Source organism: Lates calcarifer, linkage group LG13, assembly GCF_001640805.2.
Source record: "Lates calcarifer isolate ASB-BC8 linkage group LG13, TLL_Latcal_v3, whole genome shotgun sequence".
Lineage (NCBI taxonomy): Eukaryota > Metazoa > Chordata > Actinopteri > Centropomidae > Lates > Lates calcarifer.
Genome location: NC_066845.1, coordinates 1,253,839 through 1,279,771, shown reverse-complemented (window position 1 = coordinate 1,279,771; position 25,933 = coordinate 1,253,839). Strand labels below are relative to the sequence as shown.

At 38.5% G+C, this 25,933-nt stretch overlaps 1 protein-coding gene across 3 annotated transcripts in view; it reads right to left on the bottom strand.

The window, feature by feature from the left end:
* The window catches only part of ksr2 (kinase suppressor of ras 2), a 101,493-nt gene that overhangs the window by 17,910 nt on the left and 57,650 nt on the right, over positions 1-25,933 (bottom strand). For all 3 annotated transcript variants that reach the window (XM_018705066.2, XM_018704908.2, XM_018705135.2), the window contains 13 exons: positions 22,092-22,161; positions 20,721-20,804; positions 20,310-20,395; positions 19,589-19,609; positions 19,190-19,299; positions 15,742-15,910; positions 15,003-15,044; positions 13,039-13,108; positions 8,502-8,550; positions 6,558-6,919; positions 3,271-3,367; positions 3,050-3,183; positions 378-512 (listed from right to left, as the gene is read on the bottom strand). In XM_018705066.2, the coding sequence (XP_018560582.1) occupies positions 378-512; positions 3,050-3,183; positions 3,271-3,367; positions 6,558-6,919; positions 8,502-8,550; positions 13,039-13,108; positions 15,003-15,044; positions 15,742-15,910; positions 19,190-19,299; positions 19,589-19,609; positions 20,310-20,395; positions 20,721-20,804; positions 22,092-22,161 (1,429 nt within the window). The remainder of the gene's footprint in view (positions 1-377; positions 513-3,049; positions 3,184-3,270; positions 3,368-6,557; positions 6,920-8,501; positions 8,551-13,038; positions 13,109-15,002; positions 15,045-15,741; positions 15,911-19,189; positions 19,300-19,588; positions 19,610-20,309; positions 20,396-20,720; positions 20,805-22,091; positions 22,162-25,933) is intronic.

Sequence of the window (25,933 nt, the reverse complement as noted above, 5' to 3'; positions counted from 1 at the left end):
GTCCCCCCCTGTAATCTGATATATGGGGCCAAGTGGAGTACATGTCAAAATCTGATAATTTTTAAGCAATTAACTCTTAAAATTGTTAATCCTTCTCTCATTAAATGGTTACAGGTTGGACATCTTAAGTCTGAGAGTAACAGAACAAAATTTGTCATTTCAAATATCACAGATTATTACATTACCTCTGTCTTTGTACAGTAAGCAGTGAAAATCTGTATCTATAATGAGATCAGAAAACCAGTTAATGAGAGCTGCCTCGTTGTCATGTGATGTGGAGTTTTAGGACACTGCTCTGCAAAAGTAAGAATTTACTGAATTCGCACACGTTTGGGGTTTGTAAACCCTTTCTGTGACTCAGAACAGAAAACACTCACCCAAAAGCAAAGACATCTGACTGTTTGGAGAAGGGAAGTTTGTCCTCCTCTGTGTCCGGAGAGAGCTGCTGGATGATTTCTGGGGCCAGGTGACACAGCCAGCCATTGGGGATCCTCAGTTTGTCTTCTCTCCGGCTGCAGAACAAGAAAAATGGAGATGGAGACTTGTCCGGGTTTATTGAGTGTGCGATAACGACAATCTGCACTGCAAGTCACAAGTGCAAGATGGTCTAATAAAGTCTTGATCACAGTCTGACGTAAATTTCACAATATCAGTTTTGATGAATGTCAGATTCTGCTGAACTGTAACTCTCTGACGTAAAGAGATGAAAAAGATGCAAGCAAAGACATTATTAATCCACACTAATCCTCTGACTAATTAGAAATATCTATCCACAATCCTGGAAAGAAAAATTATGCTTCTTTACAACCTAGGTGTCATTTTTATAGTTTTTCCATAGTTTTGGCTAGTCATTGCAGGTACAAAAAAGAGATGCTAATTGTAGCGTGTTGTATTATTGAAACAGATTATTTAGTTTTGAGGCAATAAAGTGAAATAAATACTTCAAAGCAAACTAAGTAACAGCTCAGTGAAAGCCACAACATCATCACAGAGACCCTACCAGCCAGTTAGCTTAACTACAGGGGAAAAGCTAATCTGTCTCTGTTTTGTGATGCTGGTAGTCAGATGTTTCACCTTTGGACAGAGCCAGGCTAGCCGATTCCCCGTTTCCAGTGTTTGTGCTAAACTATGCTCTAGTTCCATAGCTAATGCACAGATATAACAGTGAGATCAATCTTATCACGTAAATCTTGGCAACAACCCAGATAAGACTATTTCTCAGTAAACACATGCAAATAATGTGTAGGATTTGTGGAAAGAGCTCTGAAACACTATTCAAATATCTGTGTGGACTGTGAAATTGTGTATTATTTTTTGCTCTCCCACTATTTTACATCTTACCACTATGCTCTTCTGCACATTTTCTGATTTGATACATGACTAGTTTGTAGGTAGTTTACTTTAATCTATAACAATATGATTTTAAACTATTGTAATATTCTAGACTAATTTAGTTAAATAATCATCAATAATAATTGTTAAATAGAGTATAGGAAGGGAAATATCACTGTTAATATAATCCTGCTGTGCTGAAGGAGTGCCTGCAGATGCTGTGGGTGTATTCAGACAGCTCACTGCGCTGCTCTCACTGGTCTGTTTCCAAAAAGCTCTCACTACCTCCACTGGAAGGTTGATGAAAGTCTTGGCCTCATGAGGTCAATCTTGAGCAGATACAGTATGTGATTACTGATGTGCTCAGCCATGACATGGTAAATTACAAAAAATATACTCTATTTGTTAGTGGAGTGAGAGCCAATTTATAGCATTATGATCGTTACCAGTGATTCACTGTTTCTTTGTATGATATTTCTGTTTGTGCTCTGTACTGTCGGCTTTACTCAGCCGCTGCTGAATTTCTCTGCTCATCATTGACCTGGTTACTGTTTTCTCTCTCTTGAACACCTCTCTTTAACACTGTTCCTGTTCTTGAGTGGAGAAGTGGGAATTTCCTCCATGGCAACGGTAAAGATGGACAGAGGAGAGAGAGACAAAAGAGAGGCAGAGCAGTTTTCACTTAATTTACATTAATTTAAGTTAAAGGATAAGTCTGGCACTCTTGAACCTGGGCCTTATTTTCCCATGTGTTTGGGAACAAAAAAAATCATTGGAGTCAGTGCAGAATTGAGCAAGAATGGAGCAACTGTAAACAGCGCTGCAATGTAATCCAATGGGCAATTGTCCACATCAAAGTACACCCACTGAGGTGCTTGTTTTTGCCACTGACAGGCTCAGATTAATATTTTAAGTATACAAGTGTCTGACAACATTACAGAGGATTCCTAGCAGATAGAGCTATTTATTAAGGAGTAAAATCCTTTTTGTTTAACCAGAAATATCGCTATATATATCGCTATCAGACTCCATTAACAAAAACAGTTATTTTTAATGAGCCGTACACTGGAGTTGATGGGATACCAATGGCTCGAATGGTTAATTTGTTTGTGTTATTGAGTGACTTTCAGTGGTGGAAGAAGTATTCAGAACCTTCACATGAATAAAAGTAGAGGGAGGCTGGGTACACGGTTCTCACTCAATGCTGCACCGATTCCAAAGATTTTCGTCTCTATCAATCATTTACACCCAATATACCGGAGTTGTCCTTTAAAAGATCGCACTCATGCAAATTAGGCATGTTACACTTACTGCATAGACTGAATATTGCACACAAAAGCTTGAACTGTTCTTGTTTTTCCAATAAATAGTACAATGTATCTCGTTTCCCATAATCTTCATTGTGTCCTGTCAAAAAGAGGAAGTTACTACATAACTGCCTCCAGATGCTCTGGTTGTTATGAAGAACAGCAGTGAAAACAGGGACCAGCAACAACAGCTGACAAAAGCAAATAAGCAGGAAGGTTTATTATTACATTTGTATTAAATAAAATTATTTTTCACAGTTCATAAATCAACAAAGCAGATATTCAGTGAAATCAGTGAGAGACTTGCACTATATGTGTCGGTATAATTTCAGCCTGTCTCAAAGACAAATTCCTGCATTGTTCATGGTGAAAAACTTGTTCCTTCTCTGACGTGTATTGAACATAATTACCTGCCAGCCTGCAGAACCCCAGATATGGTGAAGAGTCCGAAGTCGGTGATGACGACTTTGCCATTGTCATAGAACACGTTCTTGGACTTCATGTCTTTGTGTAAGATCCCCTTAGCGTGGAGGTAGCCCATCCCCTGAGGGCAGAGAGAGAGATGTGACTGTTCTGTAATATGATGTGTACTGCTGAAGTGTTCAGGAGAATCAGCATTGAGTTGTTTTACCTTGACCATCTCTTGTGCGATCTGTCGGGTCTTGTTAACATCCAGCACAACCTTGGCATCCCGCACCACAGAATAAAGTGTCCTGCCTTTACACAAGCTGAGAGAGGGAAGAAAACACAAGGACAAGATCTTGAGCCTGACTTCAAAACAGATCTGCCTATCAAAACATTTTTAACATTTTACTGACAAAAGCCAGCTGATCAAACATGCTGCCTATCCTCATCTACTGTTGGTCTGATCTATTGTACATTTGTGTAATGTTTTTCTCATTTTCCACAGTTACCAAAGTAACAGGTGGTGATGGTGACTGGTAAAGCTACATGAGAGCTGGTGAGTGAGCATCACTCTACCAGTGCCATTCTACAAAATAACACATTATGCAGCAAATAAATTGAGCTTGAATGTTGCTTAAAGATTTTCTGCCTTTAAGTAAATTCAATTGGGGACAATCCATTCATATCTTGCACTGTTTATTCTGTTTTATTCCATTTTCTTTTAGTTTTAGCCCCTATTTTATTTTAAATCGCATTCATATGCATCTTTTATATTGCCTTGTGCTTCTTTTTATATCTTGTCTTAAGGCATTTTATGTGTTATGTAAAGCACTTTGATTGCCTTGTTGTTGAAAGGTGCTATGCAAATTAACTTCAGTGAGGTTTAAATTAGCCTCTTTTCTTGACTTATACATATGTATGGTGATTTATTAGCATATTAAACCAGATAAGAACACGCTGTTATCATTCTATAGCTCATTCTTTATTAGCTAAATCAAATGTATTAGTGTTTGTAATGCATTTTATTTACACCTAGGGTAATGTTTGGTGCCATTTTGTCACCAATTTGTACACTCTTTTCACCAAGTGGGAGATACTGTCATCGTCAGAAAATCTTTGTAATTACAACCAGGAGGCTGATGTTTTTTTACAGTCTGCACAATATGACATGAACGTGGCGTAACAATGCCAGTATGCCTCTAATGATTTCATGACTCATTCATTTTCTAATGGTGGGAGTGTGGACTGTAGACTGAAACCAATTTTCCACCGCCTTGTCTCTTGTACAGTTTTGTGGTTCCCACACATGTGCAAATACAAAATATTACCAGTTCTTTTAAGCAAAGCGCTCCTGGATTCAGAGTAAACGTCCAGGTCGAAAGCATCCACTGTTGAAATACTGACACAGTATTCAGAGGTTTAGCTTTTCAAACACTCTTTTTAAATGACTGGTGACATGAGAGAGTCACATGTTGCTCCACTCACTTCATCTAACCACTTGTCTTTTAAATGTTTTACTGTGTTTTTGCCACTTTTAACCAAAAAACAGGCTTACCCTGAAGTTCACATGTGTGAGATTGTGTCAGTGAGTTAGTGTAGTTTGAGATGTTGTTAGAGGATAAAATGTCATCATTCTGAGCCGAAACATAGGCCCACTCTGTGCCAGGGTGAAGCTGTTACACTGCGGTTGGAGGTGGTGTCATATTTCTGGAGGGGCGCCATCACAATGTTGTATTAATAGACAGCTCTACAACCACCCCCTGCCTCACACCTGAAGCCCCCAGCCCTGACTGCACCACGCAGGTGACCAACAAAAGGACCTGAAGCCAACAGTTCATGCATATTCATTCCTAACAGCCACCTGACAGCAGCTGCATTTTTAGTAGCTCTCTTCCCTCTGGGTCATTTCAACACAGAAATGCAGCTCATGGCTTTAGTGTCACTTCAGTTGAAACCTTTATGAAAAAAAAAATGTCTTCTGACAACAGTTACCTCGGACAAACAGAATGTTTATAAGCTACTCTGAAGAGTAATAGGCAGCATTTCATGGAACTCAGGATGATTAAAAGCTAATGAGACCTCCTCAGCATGCTGAACATCATCTCCACGCTTTGAAACAAAGTCGTTACACCACATACACAGACAGAAACCCAGGAGTAACATCACAAATGACCCTGTGTTCTGTATGCTTGGCAACATCAATCCACACAGCCACTTGTAAAGAATGAAATAACTGGAGAAAACAATCAATATTGATATTTCCACTAACACAGTCTAAAAGCCCTCATCCTTAATAAACCAATAAACCTCTCCTATGTGTAATTCTACAGGTTTGTCATTCATATTCCACTTGGAGTTGCAGGAGAATGATAATGATTGCAGGTTTTGCTTCCTGTTTTCTTAAACTTCCCTTCTTGTATTGGTGGATAACAAAGCCACCTGTTGCACTGACATTTGCTATTATTTTCAGCAATCAGCAGTGAGGATTTCTGAGAAGCAGCCAGCTCCCCTGCACTCACAACAATTTCAGCAGGCATCAACTGCAATCAACCGTCCCAATCAATCAGTCAATCATCTATTTAAAATATATTTACCACCACTGTGAATGTGATGGGAAAGGAGCACATCTTTTACATTTAGCTTTGTTTCCTGAAACATTTATAAAGCTGTGAATTCAGCATGGAAAATCCCCTCTCTCTCCCTCTGTCTTTGTTAACAGAGAATGAAAGAAAAAAGTTTATTTCTTCTGAGACAAAACAGACGAGAAGAAAAAAAGGGTAAATTATTATTTGAGACTTCCCTTTTTGTTCACAGCCTGTGCAGATGACAGTGGGAGAGTGGCAAACATCTGAACAATTTCCTTTTGAACATTATTAGCTGTGCCAATTAATTAAACAAGAGAGTATTCCTTGTTATGGTCTTTAACAAGAACACAGCGCTGCCTTCCTTGTTATGACTGAGAAAATACTTGCTGCAAAAACTCTGAACTCTAATCCATGGAATAATTAAAGTTGTTCACTACATGAGAGAATTCATTCAAGTTCACTCTGACCCCGTACACTTGTATTATCTGCTCTCATAGACTGTAGTCAAGACGGATACACCATTGCTGTGAGGTGTGGGTGGTTCATCCATTCAACAACGGTAGCTGCCTGTTCTAATCATAACCTCTGCATGCTTCATTGTCATCCACTTTAAACTCATTGTCCCAATAGGGGGCAGATCTGTGGCCAATTTAAAATGACTCCCAGGGAACAAGGACTGTAACTGAGCAGGTGCCTAACCACAGAGTAGCTACTTAAAAGTTCAGAAACCAAAGAAGTGAGGGACATATGATCATGCAAGGAACACAAGACAAATTTGCTTATCCCTTTTTGCTAGGTCCAATTTTTCTGGACATTAAACTTAAGTAACGTAACTGAGATATGACAACACAGCAAGTTCTGTCTACAGCACCTGTGGTTGATTTCCCAGCTTTCTGTACAACACAGCCTCTCACTTCTTTATCCTTACCTGGTGATGATGGCCAGATGTGGTGGGCTCATGCAGGCCCCCATAAACAGCACCACATTCTCGTGGCGAGTGTTGCGGTAGGCCATCACCTCACGTTTGAAGGCCTTGAGCTGGTCCTCGTTGTCACGCTCGATGTCGATCAGGCGGATGGCGACCTCACCGTGCCAGCGTCCGTGGAAAACCTTGCCGAAGCGTCCCTTGCCAATCATCTCCCCGATCTCCAGCTGCTCGAACGGGATGTCCCACTCCTGCAGGAAGATGCTGGTCTGGCTGGCCTTACGCGGGAAGTTACGAGCTGACAGGAGTGACAGGTTCATCTCCTCAAACTCGTCGCCAGAGTCCTCATCATTGCCCTCCTCATTCTGTATTTAGACAAACGGAACTGTTCTTTGGTAGCTGTAGGCCACGTTTACACAGATTTACAGATTTGCAACTGTGGTGGTGAAAAATGACCTTATACAACACAAATAGGTGGTGTCATATTCTACCAAGATGTCAAATGTCTAATATTCTGACAAATACCACTCAACAGGTTGACAATCAAAAGACTGTAAAGCCTTGTGCTGACATATCATTTTTATACATTGTTCCTGTATATATTCAATATTGCTATCTTTGTTTCCTTGGCTTACAAAGTTGCACAGCAGTTAAAGCAACAAAATATAAATTTTCTGAGCAGCAGCAGCCTCTGCAGCCACGACTGGTAATTAATTCTGTTGGGCTCAGAGTCTGAGAAGTTAAGTGATTTTCATGTTCAGGAAACAAAGCTTATCAATCGCTTGACCGGATGTCAGACTGCATTGCCCCACTCACTGAACTGAAACACAACCAAATGGTGTATATTCCTTATAAATCACCAGTTTTCAGAAACAAAAGTGCTGTTGCTGTAACAAACACACCAAACTCTGTTTATAACTCTTGATATTTTCAAAGCTTCCTCGCTGAAAGTCAGAGATGAGCACTGGTTTTAATTGAATCCTAGGTCTTCTTAACACTATTTATTAACTTTTTACTAACTAACTCTATTTATTTACTAACTCTACTTATTAACTCTTAAATAGAATTTGGCATTACTTTTGAACTTGCTGGGTCTCAATCTGGCAGTTTGAGCCATTGACTATGTTGTAGAGCAAGAAGCGTTCAGGGTGTGGAGTAGGAATGATTTACTCTATTACAATTGTCATTGTACCATCAAAAGGATTACGAAGCTGTTATTTCAAGGTATAATAGTGAGATAACATTGCTTTACGTCATGGAAAAAAATGTTATCTCTCTAAGGTATGTACTCCATAAATTCATCACTAAAGATGGAAACTGTTATCAAAAATAAGCTTTGATGTATGTTAAAAAAGAAATAACATAAACAACATACTTATACAGTATGTTGCCTCTATATAAAATATAACCTTTGTCAAGTTGTGTGCATTACGAAAACTCATTGCTGTTTCAGCCATTAACAACAAAAATAGAGAGCTATGAAAAGGGAAAGCAGCCAGAGGGAAAAACTGGCAGATTTATTCAGATTTGATTTTAAATATGATGTAGTGCAGAAGTGAAAACAACCTATTCAAAGATGCCTGCTGGATTATTATTCAAGGCAATATGCATCACATTTTCTCAAAATATATCATTGTTACAGGAGCAGCAATTACGATCAGAAAAGCTGCATCTTTTCCCTCTTGCTGCTTTTGACGCATAACTTACCTGCAGGCTCCCCAGAGAGCTGAGCCAAATTATGTTAAATGAGAGAACAACGCAAACGACTGTGACAAGCGACGGCGAGAGCTGTATTTTGTCTTCATTCAGATTCACAAGTAATTTCACACTGATATTACTGACAAAAAATGTGGAGAGGTAAAACAGCGTAGTAAATGAAAATTGTACATTCGCATACATTCAAAAGCGTCACAAATATCCCACTCAGAGATTATAAGAAGGACTTACATCTGATGTAGGTTCCACTTCGATCTGAAGTAAAGGGTTGCCCTCATTCCTACAAGTAAAGAGAACAGATGTAGAAACAAATCTATTAGAAAACAATGTAAATAAGGTGGGTCTGTTTTCATACTAATTTATTCATTTATTCATCATTATGAGCCTACATTTTCTTTTTTCCTTTTTTTCCCCCTCCATTGATCATGTTTTTAAATTTTGTTTAGGTGATTCATTTTTGATCTCTCATATCTTGACATTATTGCAGTCTTGACTGATGCCTCCAGAAAGATTTATTTAGCACAGCTGAAACCTGAGATGTTTAGACACTTGATACTACCTCTAGGAGTGGAGACTCTTTCAGGGGGAGGAAAACTGGGTATATATCCAAAACAATGTACCTTTACATGAACTAAAAAATATTTTAATATCTAATCTTCAGTATAATGTGTAAATCTTGCTTATTTTACCTAAATACAGAATGTCACTATTTATGTTGGTTACTTGTGGACTTATTGTTTCTTACTCTTCTTTTCTTATCATGTTGTTTCTTGAGCTTTATTTCTGAATAGTGATCTACTGAACACCTTTCCTTAAATCTTCATATTCTTCTAAGCAATAGCAATTTATTGTATTTCATTCTGTCAGCAGTTAAATTAACTCATGCTTGGTTTTCCAACTCTGCATCTTGTGAACATTGTAACATCTGTGGATGAATTGTGTGGATATTCGAATTGGTGGTAGAATTTGATCTGGAGCCCACATCTGTGATCAATCAGGGCAAATCTGTTAGTGGACCTTCATGGTTGCATGCTGTGGAACCTGTGATATCATAGCTACAGTATATTATGAGTTTTGGGAATATCAATTCAGTGAACAGGTTCCTTGCTCTAGAACTATTTTTACTTTCTTGCTAATGCACCTGATTGGTAATATATTTTCACTGTTTTACTGTATACTAAAATGATTGCTGCCTTTTCAGTAGGTTGAGTAGAAGTAAATACTGGAAATGTTTATGTGCCTGTGGTGTTGTAACACTCCCTCTTTCTACTTAATCAAACTGATGACCCATTGATTGCACCTGTGCCTGGTTAAGTGATTCGAAACCCTGAATCTGTAAGCACTGCTGAAAGTGTGTGTTAAGTGTTTGTCACTGATGTGTACAATTTTACACAATGGAATAAAAGCTGCAAAAATATCTTGATCTCAGCTGCATGGTTGGATTTTGAAGGCTATTTTATGAGCAAGTAACTTTTTCAGTCTTCTTTTAACAAGACATTAAAGACAAATGGCATTCTGTTGATGCAGAATTTTGAATTTGTTGTAAAGAACAGCTTTACTGAGACACTTTTAATGACTATGAATGATCAGTTTTCACTGACTAACAAACTGTTTTTACACTTGTTTTTACATACACTTTGAATAATACACCAACATTTCTTTCTTATCATTGCAAACTGGCAACAGAAAATAAAATCAGAGGAACATTTTCCCTCCTTGGTTTCCCAGTAGTCCATCTTCCTAGCCTGTTGTTGTTTATAACATTCCTTAATGTTGTTGATTTTGCTTGTTTTGTTGTTGTTGACATTTTTTTTTTGGTACTATTTGACTAAACCAGGCTGTGGCTGTTTCTGAAAAATATTTTCAAATTACACTGAAAAGAATTACTGGACCACAGGTTTGCATACTGTAGATCACCTGCCTTGGCCCACAGGTGGCAAAAGCAGATTATATCAAGGCTATTTGACAGATAAATGAATAAAGTGTGAACAGTATGAAGTGTAAGAAAAAACAGTCCTAATTACTGGTGGCATTTTCTGACCCTAATTTTTAATTTCACAGCCGTTTTATGAACTTTCAAGTGCATTTGCACCCTGAGTCCCTATTAATTTCTGACCCCAGCATGTACACCGTCACCTACACTGTGGGTGCCAATGACATGACACAAAAGAACCCGCTTCCCCTCTTCAACCCATCCTCCACCGTCCATATAACTGGCTGTGTAACATCAGCATGTAACCTCTCACAACCTTTCTGTGGTATATTAACACTGGTTTGCAAAGCAATCCTGGACTCTGGGCAAAGACCACAGGTGAGGCAGCATATAAAATAATATGTGATTCCTGTGGCGCCAAGGGCCCCTACCACCAGTTCGATCTCTGCTCTAATGAGGGGATCCTGCCGGGTGTTGAGGTCTGAGACAGGCCCTCATTAACCCTGGGATGAGGCTATTAGGGCCAGAGAAATCTGCCAGCTGCCACTGCAAGAGCATACAAAGATGTGGGAAAGGAGGGACAATAGCATTAATTAAATCAGAAGAATATGGGTTTCATAACCGTGCTAATGTATTCACATTCGTCAAAAGGCAAAGAGCAGGAGAGTATAAGAATGAGAAAAGGAGAAATAGTGAAGCAGTAAAATTGTCCATCTACCTGAACAAGTAATGAGTAGATGGTCACAAGACACAAAAATGTAAGATATTTTTAATGTATCTCATCCCTTTTTTCATTTCTTTTTTCTTGTTTTGTGATTTTGCATTTCTTAGCTGCATGCATATGACTTAATCACAAATAAACTGGGTTATATCTTCTCAGCTCTTGAGAAGCCAGAGTAAATAATGTGCTGTTGTGATCCAACTGGGAAAATTCATATTTCACTTACCCAGCTGCAGAGGGTTTTGGATTACAGAGTGATTTTCATGGGGATAGCACTTCTTGAACAGCAGATTTTGCTCAACATCTCTCTATTTACTGCAACAGTTTCATGACTGCAAGTTAGACCTAAAAATCATTTTCTAAAGAGATCTATTTAAAAGATTAAGACTGCCATCTCATGCAAAGGATGTATGAAAAAGCTATGCAATGTATCCCAGAATATCCTTGAGCAGCCAATAATTGTAAAAAAAAATAATAAATAAGTGAAATATTCTCAAGAGAATTTACTAGAATATGCCACCTTCTCTGCCTTGAACACACCTGTAAAAAAGTAAAGAATGTTATCCAGAAATTCAGTGACCAGAAACCGGCATAGTGCTGCCCAGGACAAGCGAGCAAGCAAGGAATTATTTTACTAGTCTACATTATTTCACTTCCACTCTTTATCTAGTCCACTGCTCTGCTGACTGTAAATTTTGAGAATATCATCATTTTGATAAGATAAAACCATTATTATTATGCTAGCAAGCAAAAATGATATCCAGTTTCTGTTGAAACCACATGGGAGCTGTAATTGTTGGATGCTTGACAACAAAATAATTGTTGTTTCATGGTGAACCCATTTGGCTAAAAGGGACTGGCAAATAGCAGCCTGTGGACAAAATCTGGGGCTTCACCTGCTGTTTCCTTTTTTCACTCCATCTGCCAAATAAAACTGAAAATATTCCCTATATAAATGAATATATCTATACAAGGCTCCCCACATGAAAATGACCATCCTGTCTTCACTGAGTTTCCCTCCCCTTGAGATCAACAGCCTCCACAGCTGCAGCTCATTCACAATCAGCCCCAGTTTGTCTACAGAGACCAACCTGTCTTGGCCTGTTTATCTCTGTTGTTTTGCAGCTTTGAAAAATAAAATTCCTACATGCTTTTGTCGTGCAAAACTGGCAGTTGAGCTTTGCAGTTCAACAGCTGAATATAATATGAATATACTAAAATAATATTTTATGTCACATCATAATCATTATGGTAATGAATGTATGAGTATCATCAGACAATCCCATTCTATTCAAACACAAATGGAGCTTACTGTGTGTACTGTATGTATACCATTATTTGTTGTCATATGTTCCTCTGATTCTTATTATTTCCAGACACTGATTTCCATTTCTTATCTCAAAGCTGGTAGCTGCTATATGTGGCATGAAGACATCAAATATAGCTTCTTTAAATCCAGATACATCTCTAGCATGTGTAGTCCCATGTCCCACAGCTTAATTTAGAAACTCGTACCATTTGCCTTTCTCTACCTATAGGACCTTTTCAAGACTGTGTTGATATTTCGAAAATCAAAATTAACTGTGGCATTATTTGCTATTGATGAATCCATTACAGTCCATGGGTACAGGCCCATATTTCATCACAATTGACCATCCGCTTGTAGAATGAGGTTCTCTTGCCCTGTTTCTTGTGATAGATTGAGAACCTAATCTAATTAACATCTGGGTCGAAAGGCATCTCATCATTCCTCCTCTTCCGGTTGTTTTCCCGTGACCACTGGCTTCCTCAAAGAGCCACTGCAAATCCAGTTGGCATCCCAAGTGTAGCATGAACTAAAGGCCATGCTAACATTAGTCTCTGAGTATTTGTCATGTCGGCCCTTGCATTGAAATAGTCACCCAAATATCTGTGCTCCAATAAATTTGACTTGGCCTCTGACCAGTGGCCGCAAAGAGAAAGAGAGAAGGAGGAGGATAAGAGGGAGCATTCAGATGAGAGGAAGGTAAGTGAAAGAAGACGAGACTGTGATGAAGATCAGAAGTACTTTCTTAATTTCTTTAAATGCAGCCATGTGGTTTTATTGAATTCCTTCTGTAATAGATTCTACTCACCCTGGTTCAGACAGGACAGGGTGCAGGATGACCTGCGGTGCTCTGCTGGGAGGAGCCTCTGGAGCAACATCTGGAGATATTAGAGTCACAAAATATCAAACCAACAAATCCATTGTTTATCAGCAAATTATCAGCTATAAGTAGGACAGATGTATCTCCATCTTCAGTAGGATTTATAGCTCTGTATTAAGGTTAAGGTGTAGCTACAGAACAGTGGCTACAAAGAAACAATGAGTGGTCAGCCTTGGCTGCTTGTATTTTCTCCTACAAGTTTCTGATACTAGTGGATAATTTTCATTATGAAGGCAGTATTAAATAAGGTGAAGAAAAGCACAGTAGTCGTTTTCTTTTCAAACCTTGTGTCCACAGCTATCGTCGAACTCTATCACAATGAGAGAAATGACCTGAATATGGTGAGAATGCAACGTTTCCAATATGGACATTTGTAAGACATCAAATCCACCATATAATGATATACTGAGAATATATTGTGCATTTAATGCATGGCAAAGATCCATGACCAACAGTGTACAGGACTTTCTTTTTTATGAATTAATTTCCCTATGCACCTGGTGCACATTAGACATAATACAGGATAGTCTAACTAGAGCAGATGTACAACAGCTATACAACAGAAAAGCCACATTCAATAGCTGGATTTATTTTTATTTTTATTCTTATATAAATCAGTGTAGAAAATGTCCCCATGGAGGCATGTTCTGTGGAGAGATAATGTGTTGATATACATCAATGTGATGTCACTTTGCTGGGCCTTCACAGTGTGTAAATATGTAAAATACATTTAATCTGACCACCATAAAAGGATGTATAGATTATACAGCACGGCATGTCATATTATGGAGGAAGACTAAGTTGAATTCTTCTTGGAAGCGCTCCTGTTCAACATGAAAGATGAAGTAAGGTCAGCTGTTGTGTTGCATCTACCTCTGAAAGACATCAGAGGATTCGCTGCCATGCTTGCTGCCTGTGTTGGCACATTCTGAAAATTTGTGACACTAAGTGGGAGCCACAGAAAACATTCCCTTTTGTGGCATGGTGCATTAGTAGCTGGCACCGTTACCTCACAGCAAGGAGGACCTGGTTTTGTTTTCTGTGTGGAGCCTGCATGGATGTTTGCATGGATTTATTCCAGAGACCAGCGAGCCAGGAGGATTGGAGGCTCTAAATTATCCAATGGTGTAAATCTGAGCCAGTCATACATAGATATGTCTGAGGTCCCTTTGACAGACTGACAACTTTTAATGGTCATTCCTGCTTTCTACCAAAAATATAAGACATGCTTTAGTCCCTGTGACACAGAAAACAAGCACCATGCTAAATCATACTGTAATTGCCCCAGGGAAGCTTATGGAAATGTTTTTTTCTTTTCTTTTCTAAACAAGAGCCAGCATTTACAGTAAATTTAATATGACATGAATGTGGCATTAGTTCCACTTACTGCATAATGGTTTTAGATTGATGGGACTAACAGTAAGTGGTAGTGTTTGACCGTGTTATTATGCAGCTCTTAAAGGTAGCTGATGTGATTTAGGTGAACAGACAACAGTGTGTGTGGCTACAATAATCAGAACCTGGGTACCACTGTGTGATGTATATTTATGCATTTGCAAAAACCTGTCTCCCTAAATCTCAATTACACTTCATTCTTTTTCACACACCGCTGCGGGTTGTCTCGGCTCTAACAACCTGCCAAATGAGCAAAGACTGTGTGGTACCAGTGTGGACAAAAGCAAAGAGTCCAGGCATTGACAGATCATTAGGAGGCCTAAATGAGAAAAGCAACGAGTGGGTGTAGGGGCCAAGAGTCTTAAAGCAGGCCAAGATGAGGAGATGAAAATCACCACAGACATCAAAAGAACCCCCTCTCTCCCCCCTCCTTACTCATCCTGAGCTAGATGCAGTGCATTATGGGTAGGGGTAATGATCAATTATGAGGCACTTACCTGGGAAGATGAACTGTTGTTTGTATTTGAAATAACTGGAGGCTGTAGAAAGAGACAAAAAGAGAAGCCAGAGCTTGATCTGAAGGTGTGTAGCCTCGCCAATCTTGTGTCACTGTTGATACTCAAATTATTTCATGAGAGGATTTTATTTTATTTGGATAAACCATTTACACTTGATTATCACTTCCTCTTTTAAAGGCTTTTAGCAGAATCACTAGCTGACATATCATAGCCAATTATAAAATTGCTAAAGGCTTTTAGCCTTGCTAGCAGCATGGCTCTGGGAACGGCACTATCAGTCTGCCTGTTTGTCAGTCCACCACAACATCTCAACAACTTTGGATGGATTGTCATTAAATTTTACAGACATTCATTGTCCACACCCAGACAATGTATCCTACTGACATTTCCTCTAGTGCCACCATTATATTGACATTTATGCTTCTCTGTGAATTTTTCAACAACTAATGGATGGATTGCCATGGGTGTTTGCACAGACACACAGTTGAGCTCACAGTGCTGCAAGCATGGCTGTAGACTCTAAGTCCTGTTTGCTTGTATTTAGATTATGCAGAATTTTTCTTATTTTATTCCCAAGATTATTTTTGGATGTTTATCTGTGATGCACATTGGCTATATCAACATCCTTGTAAACTATTAGTCGAGGCAAAGGGTTAATTGCTTCTTCTGTGATAACCCTCTCAAATATTTAAAATTGAGTGTATGGACATTCTAATACCTGTCAAGTTGAACTGTTTCTGTTGCCGCGCTGACTGTGGGGAGGGGTGTAGGGGCGAGGGGGGCGTGGCACTGCTGGGGAGGGGGGGAGCTGGAGAGGACGGGGTGGAGGAGGTGGTGGATGAGGGATTACTGCTGGAGTCTGGTTGGTATGGGACTGGGATGTGATCCTGAGAGGAGAAAGAAAAAAAAAAAGAGGGTCAACATTAGCTTTACTTAAACTCCAATATTGGTGATTTTGCAAGTTTTAGTCTGTTAATCACAAAGTGCTCAAACTCTACTTTATTGTTAGCCTCTCTCTGAATCATACCACCAAATTTCTAGATTGATTTTCTACCTTCCAGGCAGCACTTGGTTTTCATTAATTTCAACTTGCAAAGACTTGAAACTTTCCTGACAGAGGTAATCCATCACAATGAGCAATATGCTGCCTTTACTTTTCTGACAAAGTTACGTTATTACTGTGTAGGGCTGCAGATGTAAACGGGAAGCATTCTCAAAACTATCCTGAGTGGTGCATTGAAGGGTGCTCCAACATGCAGGAAAATAAGGTTAGCTAAAATTGAATCAGGAAAATTTCTTTACATTCATATTCTCCTCACATTTGTGCATATTTCACTCAATCAGCTGTGTTCCAGCTGTTCACTTAAACTGATTTGATCTCACCAAGCCCTTGAGTAATTAATCAAGTTTTTGCTTGGAAAATGTAAAGCAGTTCCTCTTCTTTGGGCTGCTTTTTCCTCCTATGTTCATCACAGCCAGCTATGGACTGTCAGTGAAATCAATGTCCAGTCCAATCAGTTTCTCAGTGATCCTGCTCCAAGTCACGTGTGTTCAGTTCTCCAACTGAAGATCTAACTTCTGGAAGATGTCTCTTTGTTACCAAACTCATTTTAAGATGTACATCATGACCACTGTCTAGACTCCATCCAATTTCAATTCTAATAATGGCTAAATATAATTATTTCATAATAGAGTCTAATCAACCAAAGCCTGTTTGTGCACCACTTTTTTCTGTAATAAGTCTTAAATAATCACATTTTTTCTCTCCTGATTGTACTGACTCTGCTGAAAAGCACTTTATTAATTACACAGTCTGAAAATGTAATCCAAAAGACTAAGAGTAAGCAAAACATGGTGGAGAAAAAAAAAACAACTCTTAAATCTCAGATGTCAGAGCATCCTTGAATGCACCAAGAGTTAACGGTTTCAAATGCTTTTCCAGCATTTAATGCATTGCGATGATAATGTAACTGACAAAACATAAGGAAAACTTTTCAATTTGATGGATGACATTCCTAAAGCAAGTTTTAAGTCTGTGCTAGTTGATTTGGAGCTCACTGGAGTGAAGGGAAATCAATGGCTGCCTGGAAGGTGGGAAATCAATCTAAAGATTTAGGATATGCTTTGAAAAATGGTCTGAAATGACACAAAGTATGTACAATGTGTAGAGAATGACTTAAAAGTCAACTCTAACCCAACTTATCTGCCCAAATACAATGACATGATATTTGCAGTTATTCTCATTTCTTGATATTCTTTAAACAAGTAAGCATTCAAGTCAAATTATTTAAGTAAGTGTAACAGGTAACAGCAATAACACAGTTATCTTTTACCGGTGACTGTGTGGACTTACTATGAAAGTAGCCAAAAAACAAAACAAAACAAAAAAACACAGCATTAGAACCTGCTACTACAGCCACACTGATTGACAGCTCTGTAATACACATACAAACACCACACAATGATTTCTGTGATTGTTAGTTAGAAGTCAGTATGTTTGTAAACACACAGCACCTTGTTAGCAGCTAGCAGAGTTAGCAGTTACAAGTTACAAGTACTTCACTAAACTGAATTAAGACATTTTTAGCATAATCAGCATGACACTTGTCATTGTGCTGCTTAGAGACCATCCTCCTGTAAAAAAATGACCCCCCCATACATAGGTCATTTGTGCAAGCAGCTTACTATGACCCATAGACATGTTTTATAGTTTGATTGTGATTGTAGCATGTGTCGCAGAAAGAAGAAAGAAGCAGTCCAAACATGTATTGTCTTCAAATTAGTTAGAAATTATATAATTATTTACTACTTAGTGCCTCCCGCCCTTTTTCCATGAGTGGATCAAGAGGAGAGTGCTTACTGTATATGGGTCATTAAGACATGAACGTTATTTATAAAGTCAATTAGTCACAGCTTGTCCAACTGATTTGTTTGTTAATGTCAGGTCAGGCATTGTTTTATTCTGAAACTCCTATCAGCAGCAGCCTGAGCAAGACACACACACACACACACACACACACACACACACACACACACACACACACAGACACACACACACACAGGTGAGCTCTGATGTCCAAGTGAAAGGTCTTGCCCTAAGATCAGGAGCTGAATGAAAAAAATACAAGAACATTGGCTCACAGCAGATAGCTAGTTCTAGCAACAAAACATTTTCTTGAAACTCTATCAGTTTATTCATTTTAGCAATTAAAAAAGAAAAATGTAAAATATTGTTTAAAATCAGAGAAAAAAAAATCATGATACAAGTTCTGTTTCAAGCAAGCTATATAACACATATTCAATTCAAGTAAACTTTCTGGAGTCAGGTCTTTATGTGTGTATGCATGTGGACACATGCACATATGGAAAGAGAAAAAAGAGACAGAGAGCAAATGCACATCTTATTTTGGCCAAAATTGTCCCTACCAAAGATAAAACCAAACCTACGCCCTTGCTTAAGGAAATACATTTTATGCTGTGTCAAGTTATTTCTTAGTGTTGCTTTTGCTTTCACATGCGGGCATATATTTATCTCTGTCCATTTATCTTCCCATGGGAAATATCTTATGTCGCTGCAAAATGTATGAACATTATTTGATGTTGTCCAAATGTCGCATTAGATGTGATGGCAAAATAATGGAAACATGATATATATGTATATACCCACGTTTCCTAAAACCTAAAATTCAGCATGTTCTCAAGCTCCAACATGACACACATTACAGAAATCAACAACAGGGCTTAAGTATAAATATGATCTGTTTACAAAGATAGTTCCAGATGATCTGATTGTACTTTACCAGCATTTTAAAAGCCAAACACAAAGTTGTGTGTTTACAAAGACCTGACATTTGCACATTCACTTTCTTTCTTAACATGCACATTTGGTTCACGATTTCCATCATAGGATTACCAGCAAACTTTTTCCTCTGGAAAGGAGCAGAAATTGTTAGATGTGCTGGCTGGAAAATATTCAGTGTATGAAAACAAATCCATCTGTGTAAACATCAATACTGCTGAAGATATTTTCGTACGGTTTCAAGATCCCCTGGGAAAGACTGGATGACTCATAACCATTTTCCAGCCCCCCCCAAAAATGGAAAGATTGTGATATGTAGGACAGGTTACACACAAATGGTAATACACAGTTTCTTTTTTACACTTACCTTGTTGATTTTGTTGGTTTTGGGTAGCGTCTGACTGATGTGCAGGTCTGTGTACCTGAGCGGGTTGTTGATGTCACATGGCACTGATTCGGTCCGTACCAGACGAGCTACTACAGAAAAGAAAGCACAGACGAACAATGAAACACTGTGGGAGATCTAAATCAAACAATACTCACCTAATAGCTTTAGTAAAATTAGGAAAAACTTGTTATCAGGACCTGCTTCTAATGTGAAAAATGAACAAAATGCCCCTTCTTGAACGCCATCCATTTGTTATCGCATACAGGCACTTTGTTAAAAAAAAAAAAAAAAACTTTCCTTAAGCAAACTATGTCATTAAGAAATTGTCACTTTCGCTTACTAATGTAGAGTAGAAAAAGTCTAATTAGTGTACTTTACCTTGAGTTGTTCCTTGGTGATCTTATTAGGGGGAGAAAGAGAGGGAGGAAGGCAGAAAAAGGACAAAAGAATCTTAATTCTGAAAGCAGATAATGGGAATTTTTTCAGTGCTGTCTCTGTCAGTACAAACGGTGCATGACGCAATCACATTTGTCAAACCTAAGTGCCTTAATTAATCAGCAGATAACTTTTCATCTCATTAAACCAGCAGAGGCTCTTTCACTTTTTTAAATGGGGTACTTAAAGTGAAAAAAACTATCTTCAGTGGCTCTAAGGACTCAGATACTTTCATATATACGAATAATCATGAGGGCAGAAAGTGAAAGCAGCTGGGTTTAAAATCTAGAAATGTAGTTCTGGTAATACTGTGGTTTAACAAACAACATTCAAACCATTCAACCTAAGGTGGTGTCCATTTAACCCTACATCAAACTTTCAGGCTCCCTGAATGTTGAAGTAACAGAGTGTGGTATTAATGCCTGCAGTGCAATCACTGAATTTCACATTGTAATCATCAGCAATCATCAGCACTAGAAATTGACAAAATATTACCCTTACACAAAGGAAATGTCCATGATCCAGATTTTCCTCTGGCTCATGAAAACTGTAGAAATAACTTGGTTTACTGTTAAAACAATTTTTTTTCCAGAGAAATATTACCATGGATGTTGATGTATAAGTGGTTGAATTAAGATTAAAGGGAAATGTTACATAAAAATACCTTTGAAGGATTCTCGTCCGCCTCGCTGTATGATCAGTAAATGGCAAGGTGGGGCTTCTTTGGTGCATTTGTTGTGGCACTTCAGCCTGAGTGCGTACAAGAGGACAAGAAATTTGATTAGTGTTTGTCTTGTTGTTGCTGTTATTATTGTCATTACTATTTTTAAACAGCGATGAAACCTATGTAAAGTGGGAGCATTAACATGTAGAAAAACAGACAAGAGATGCAAATTGCTAATTTATTCAAGTGAGATAAAAACAAAAGGGTTCAAAAATGTGTTGCCTAGAAAAACAATTAAATATGAAAAAAGACATGCACAGAAAACAAGCAAAATAATAACAGATATCAGTAAATCACTAACAATGTTGCACTGAATGATGCTTAAGACAAAAACCAGTCTCAATAACCTACTTGCAGTTTTTACATTTCAGTCCAAACAACATCCCCTTTCCACATACTATGCATGTCTGGGACATCCAATACTTTGTGGAAAACCTGCAGGCAAAAGAAGAAGAGAGCGAGATAAGGATATTACTTTCAGCTGGTTGCACATCTGTATGACATGTAAGAGCTGTGGATCACTGTGAGGAGAACACTGCTTCTGACCTTTTGCCTTTCATAACATTCTCTCATCCTGACAGACAGATTTTGCCAAAGAAGGCCTTGCATTCCCTGTGTAACCTTTCCGTGAGAATAACAGATGCCTGAAGAAGCTACTCCTGCGAAAGTGTTTGCCTTCTTAATCTCCCTCACCTGCTGATTTAATTTGGGTCCATTTCATTTTCATTTCTTCAGTAGCCCTGTGCAAATCAACATCTTAGACAGTCGCTCTGCAGCGCAGGACTGAGGCCATGGGGTTTACATCAATACAACAATCAGTCCAAGTGATGGGAGCTTGGAGGCCTCCACCACTCTTAAAAAGTCCAACACAGTCACTTGTCAAACAAACAAATCCACAATGTGCTTTGCAGTAACAACCAATTCCCTGCACAGACTGACGGAGCGGTGAGAGCACGTATGCGACTATTGGCTGTATTTACTGATGCGACGGCTGCATGCCAGCAGTGCGGCAGGCTGGCTAATGGCAGGTGACTAATGCAGTTTGACAGAATCCAAATCTCTTTATTAGGCCCCTCCTTCGCCTCAATTGAGAGGCACGACTCCATCCAACCCCTGACTGATTTTTTAGTGGACTCTGCTGTCAAATATGAACAATGATGTGACACTAAGGGCTGATTATGCATAAAGAAATGTTTTTTCAGCACAGACGAGGCCCTAAAGCCACAATGGTGCGTTATGTGCCAGCTATGCATATGCACTTATCTTAACAGGCCAACATGATCAAGGGCACATTGTATAGATATATCCAAACTGGCACATCAAGGAGATTGTTGGATGGAATAATGGCATTTCTCTTAAAAGCAGCCTTAATCTTAAAATAAATGCTTTATAAATTACATTTGCGCTCAGTTTGGCTGCATATGATGAGGCTTAGAGCTTCTCTTTCCACCTCGCTGACTTTCAGCAGGCAAAACACCCACGTTCTGGAGGTTGCTGAGATCCCACAACTAATACGCTATTGTTTTACTTTTTAGATCACTAGCGTTTGGAGTCAAGCAGGGTGAGAGAGAGAGGGAAAGACAGACAAAGAGAGAGAGAGAACTGAGATGAGTTATGCAACAGGCCCTTTTTAATTGGACTGGCATTCTATCACAGATGTATGAGTGTATGCACAAAGGCGAACTCACACGCACTCACCCACACACTTTCCTTTAGGCCTACCTGTGTTTTATTGAGTTTCCCAGATCTCTTCGGGGAATCTGTGGGGACCAGCGAGGCACTGAGAGAGTGTCTGGAGAGGATGAAACAGAGGAGAAGGAAGGTTATACATCTCTTTTTTTTTTTTTTTGTTAAATGGTAATACTGACACAATGTCGTTCAGAATTGACTAAATGTCTTGCATTAAACAGTGATTTAGCACATATGGCATTTTGGGGAATTAACTGATTTTGTAGCAACAAGCTGACATTTTAGTGTCAGACTTAATCAGCTGCTTGCATATCATGCACACAGTTAGTCATGACTCACTGTCAACTCATCAATGTAAATGAGATGTTGTGCTAATTGTCAAAGATAAATGGATAGATAGATTGCTTAGGGTTAGGAAAAATACTACTTTAAGTTAAATGATAATTAAGTAAACACTTTCATGCCTCATGCTTAAAGTCACTGTGGACTTTTCCTGTATTAAACCAAGACCATAATCTTTCCATACCCTTAACTGTAGCTTAGCTAAGTGCTTAAAGTGCCTGAACATAACCATAAAAATGTTTGATCACCCTTTAACGCCTACAAGCAGATATTGTTGCAAGAGGGAAAACATACGACACATGTTGACAGTCAGGGTATTACTGATAAATACAGAAAGAACAAAAAATGCATAACCTGGACAGCATTACAATACATATACACATACATGTATACTGTACATACACATACTGTGCATACATACATAAAAGTACTCATATTGACATGTATGTAAAAGAAATACATTATAAAGACAGGTCAGCCTCCAGAACATTTGCATCAGGCAACAACAAACACTCTCTCTCACTCACTCTCTTAATCCAAAACTGAATATGAAAGTCCTGTCTGAGCTGCCTGTTTGAATTGTTTGCGTGTGTAGATGTAGATTTCTTGTATAATAAGGCTATTTTGTGCTACCTGTATTCCATTGTGAGGAACTCTCGCTTTCAAAAGGTTTTCACAACAAAAACCTTTCGCTTGGTCCATTAGTGCTTCGCAATGCCTGAGCAGCCCGATACATTTTTGCGCTACCCCTCAATACCAGGTGAGAATGACAGCCTACACAGTGTCGCTAGTGAAGGCAGCTGGATGTGATGGATAAGCGTTGAGATAATGACAATAACTGAATAACAAAAGAGCCATGCTGAAAAATGCTGACAAAATCATAGGTCATACTGAAAAGAGCATTATACATCAAGATTATTTTTCTTAGTGTTTTATCTCAATTTCTGCAGAAACCCACATATTACAGGTCTATTTATGTTAGATTTCTTTATACTTTTGACAATTTTGAAATAAATAAATATAGTCAACTGAAACAAAACTTGGGACAGGAAGAGATGTAACAATATAATTTTCACCACACACCAACATCCTGTGAGAATATGAAATATTGCTTAAAAGAATACTCCACTAATTTAGCACTGCAGTAGAACCACAGATGTTGTTCCATTTCATTTTTATTCCTTTTTTTTGTCAAAACCCACAATACCCACAAAGCAATCTGACCACCAACAGTTCTGTCACAGATTTGGGTGTGTTATGGTAGTAGAAGCTAATGTAGCCTTCAGCCTTTGAGATGAGGAGCAGGCCATGTTTGTGAGCTCACCTCTGTCTAACTCCACACCTCCAGATGTTTTTTAAACATGCAGTCTTCTGCCCCGCCCAATGCTGACTCAAATTACATCACTTGAGGCAACTTACAATTAACCTGTGGAGCCTGTAAAAGGTGTAAAATTGGTGGAGGAGTTCCCCGTAAGTTAATGGTGTGCTCGTCTGTGACTGAATAACATACTGTCCCATCACTTTTTATTCTTTGCACTGGAAGGTGTACTTTTGAGAAAAAAGTGCAGTCAGCAAATGAACTGAAAAAAAGAGAGGAAAAACAATATAAATATGAGAAAATCTTTGCTGAAGAGTCTCAAGAGTCATGTGTATTAACGGAGTAATTTTCTGAGGACCTCTGAACAGAGTTATTCATGAGTATTATGTTACTTTTAAGCGGGAAATGAAATCCAGGAAGACAGGAGCAGAGGGGACTTGAGATTTTTGTGTGGGTGGAGGAAATAGGAAATAAATCAGGGTATTGTGAGGATAAAGAGTAAGCAAAAAACAATTCCAAGTTCTTTCTAAAAATGCATCAAACGCCTAATGCCTCGAAAATGGAACTGTGGGCCAAGGTGTTCATTGAGATTGATCTCTATATAAGAGGACAGAAGAGATTCGCTTCAATTAGGCCGAGAGGAAAAAGATATCTGAGTTGGTTTCACAATATCCCACAATATTGCCAAAAGAATGAATCATCTATGGACTTGAGGACGTCTTTGTCAATTTTCATATTCACAGGCTCATTGTTGTGTAATTTTATATGAAAGAAAAGAAAAAAGACATTAATATACATTGTTTAGATGAAAAAGTTCCTCCTAGAACAATTAAAAACTTGTGAATTGGAGTCCTAAAGTGAAAAGTTTGACTGGTCACAGAAGTATTCTCACTGCCTGACTTTAACCTTGTTGGGTACAGACAAAGTACGACAGCTTTGAAGTATTGTTTGACTCCTCTGGTTCCACACAAATTTAGCCTGGCTAGGTAATGTTGCCGATGGGGAGATGCTGACCAGAGCAAGAGATCCGAAACAGACCCATGTAAAACCTACCCAAAACTGACAGTCAGACCAAACCTAAATTAACTAAAGGATTATTAGACCTAACCTTATATGTGATCGACCAAAACAGACCCTTACAAAGAGAGCATTCCAACACCGGCAGCAGTATGGTGTCCTGTCAATTAAAAAGAGGCTATGGACGAAAAGAGCAGTGATGTAATATTAATGTCCTTAGAATGTATGCAGAGTAATATAAACTAATTCCAAATAAGCCTATAGGCCTATTTACAGAAATAACTGGAAGTCCCATTTTCACCCACACCACTGAAATTATTCTATAGCCAACTGGAAAACAGAATAACAAAAGATAACAGTTTTCTAACCTGTGAATCACATTTTGAAGAAACACTGAATAGCTTACATTTTTTACATAGGCTACTGATTACATAAAAAACATTTTCTCCTGCTCCTGATTATCATATTTCATATGATAAGAGCTGATACTGAGAATGCTTGGATCCATTCGGATCCAACTGAGTATTAAAAATGTACTGACTGAGTATATTTTGGGGTCTTGTTTCCTTAGGACCGAGTAAAAAACCTCTGTTTGAAGTGGTACAGTCTGAGTAAACCTCTCACTGACTTATCTGTCTCTACAAACTGATGCAAGAAGTCTTAGAATGGTTCACACTCTGAATAGTTGCTTTTTAAAACTGATATGCCACAATTTCAAAATAACATGGTACATCTGCTCTTCTAGCAAGTGTGATGCTGTTCTGCACGTATCTATATTACATTTTTGGTGGCCCTGAATTGATACATAAATCAGTGTAAATCAGATCCAAATAGTCTGGGTGACTCTCGATAAAAGTCACATAACGTGCTGTATTAACTTGCTGACAGCATTGTTCCATTCATCACATTCTCTTTTGACATTGATTTTAATGTTTTTAAAATGTATTTTGTTCATTAAAAGAGATTTCTTTTGTGGGAACAAAGTCCAGATCACATCAGCTTCTAACTGATGTTATGTGCTTAGTAATTTGCGCTTACTTTATGTCTCCACTTTTTAACAATGATTGGTGTTGGACTGAGGCAGATGCTCTCAGATAATAAATCTTTGTGTTACTCAGCTTTTTTTTTTATCTGGTGAAGGGGCTCAGTCACTTTTATTAGCTGATTACAAGGCAGCTAGTAATCGTCAGTCGTTGTC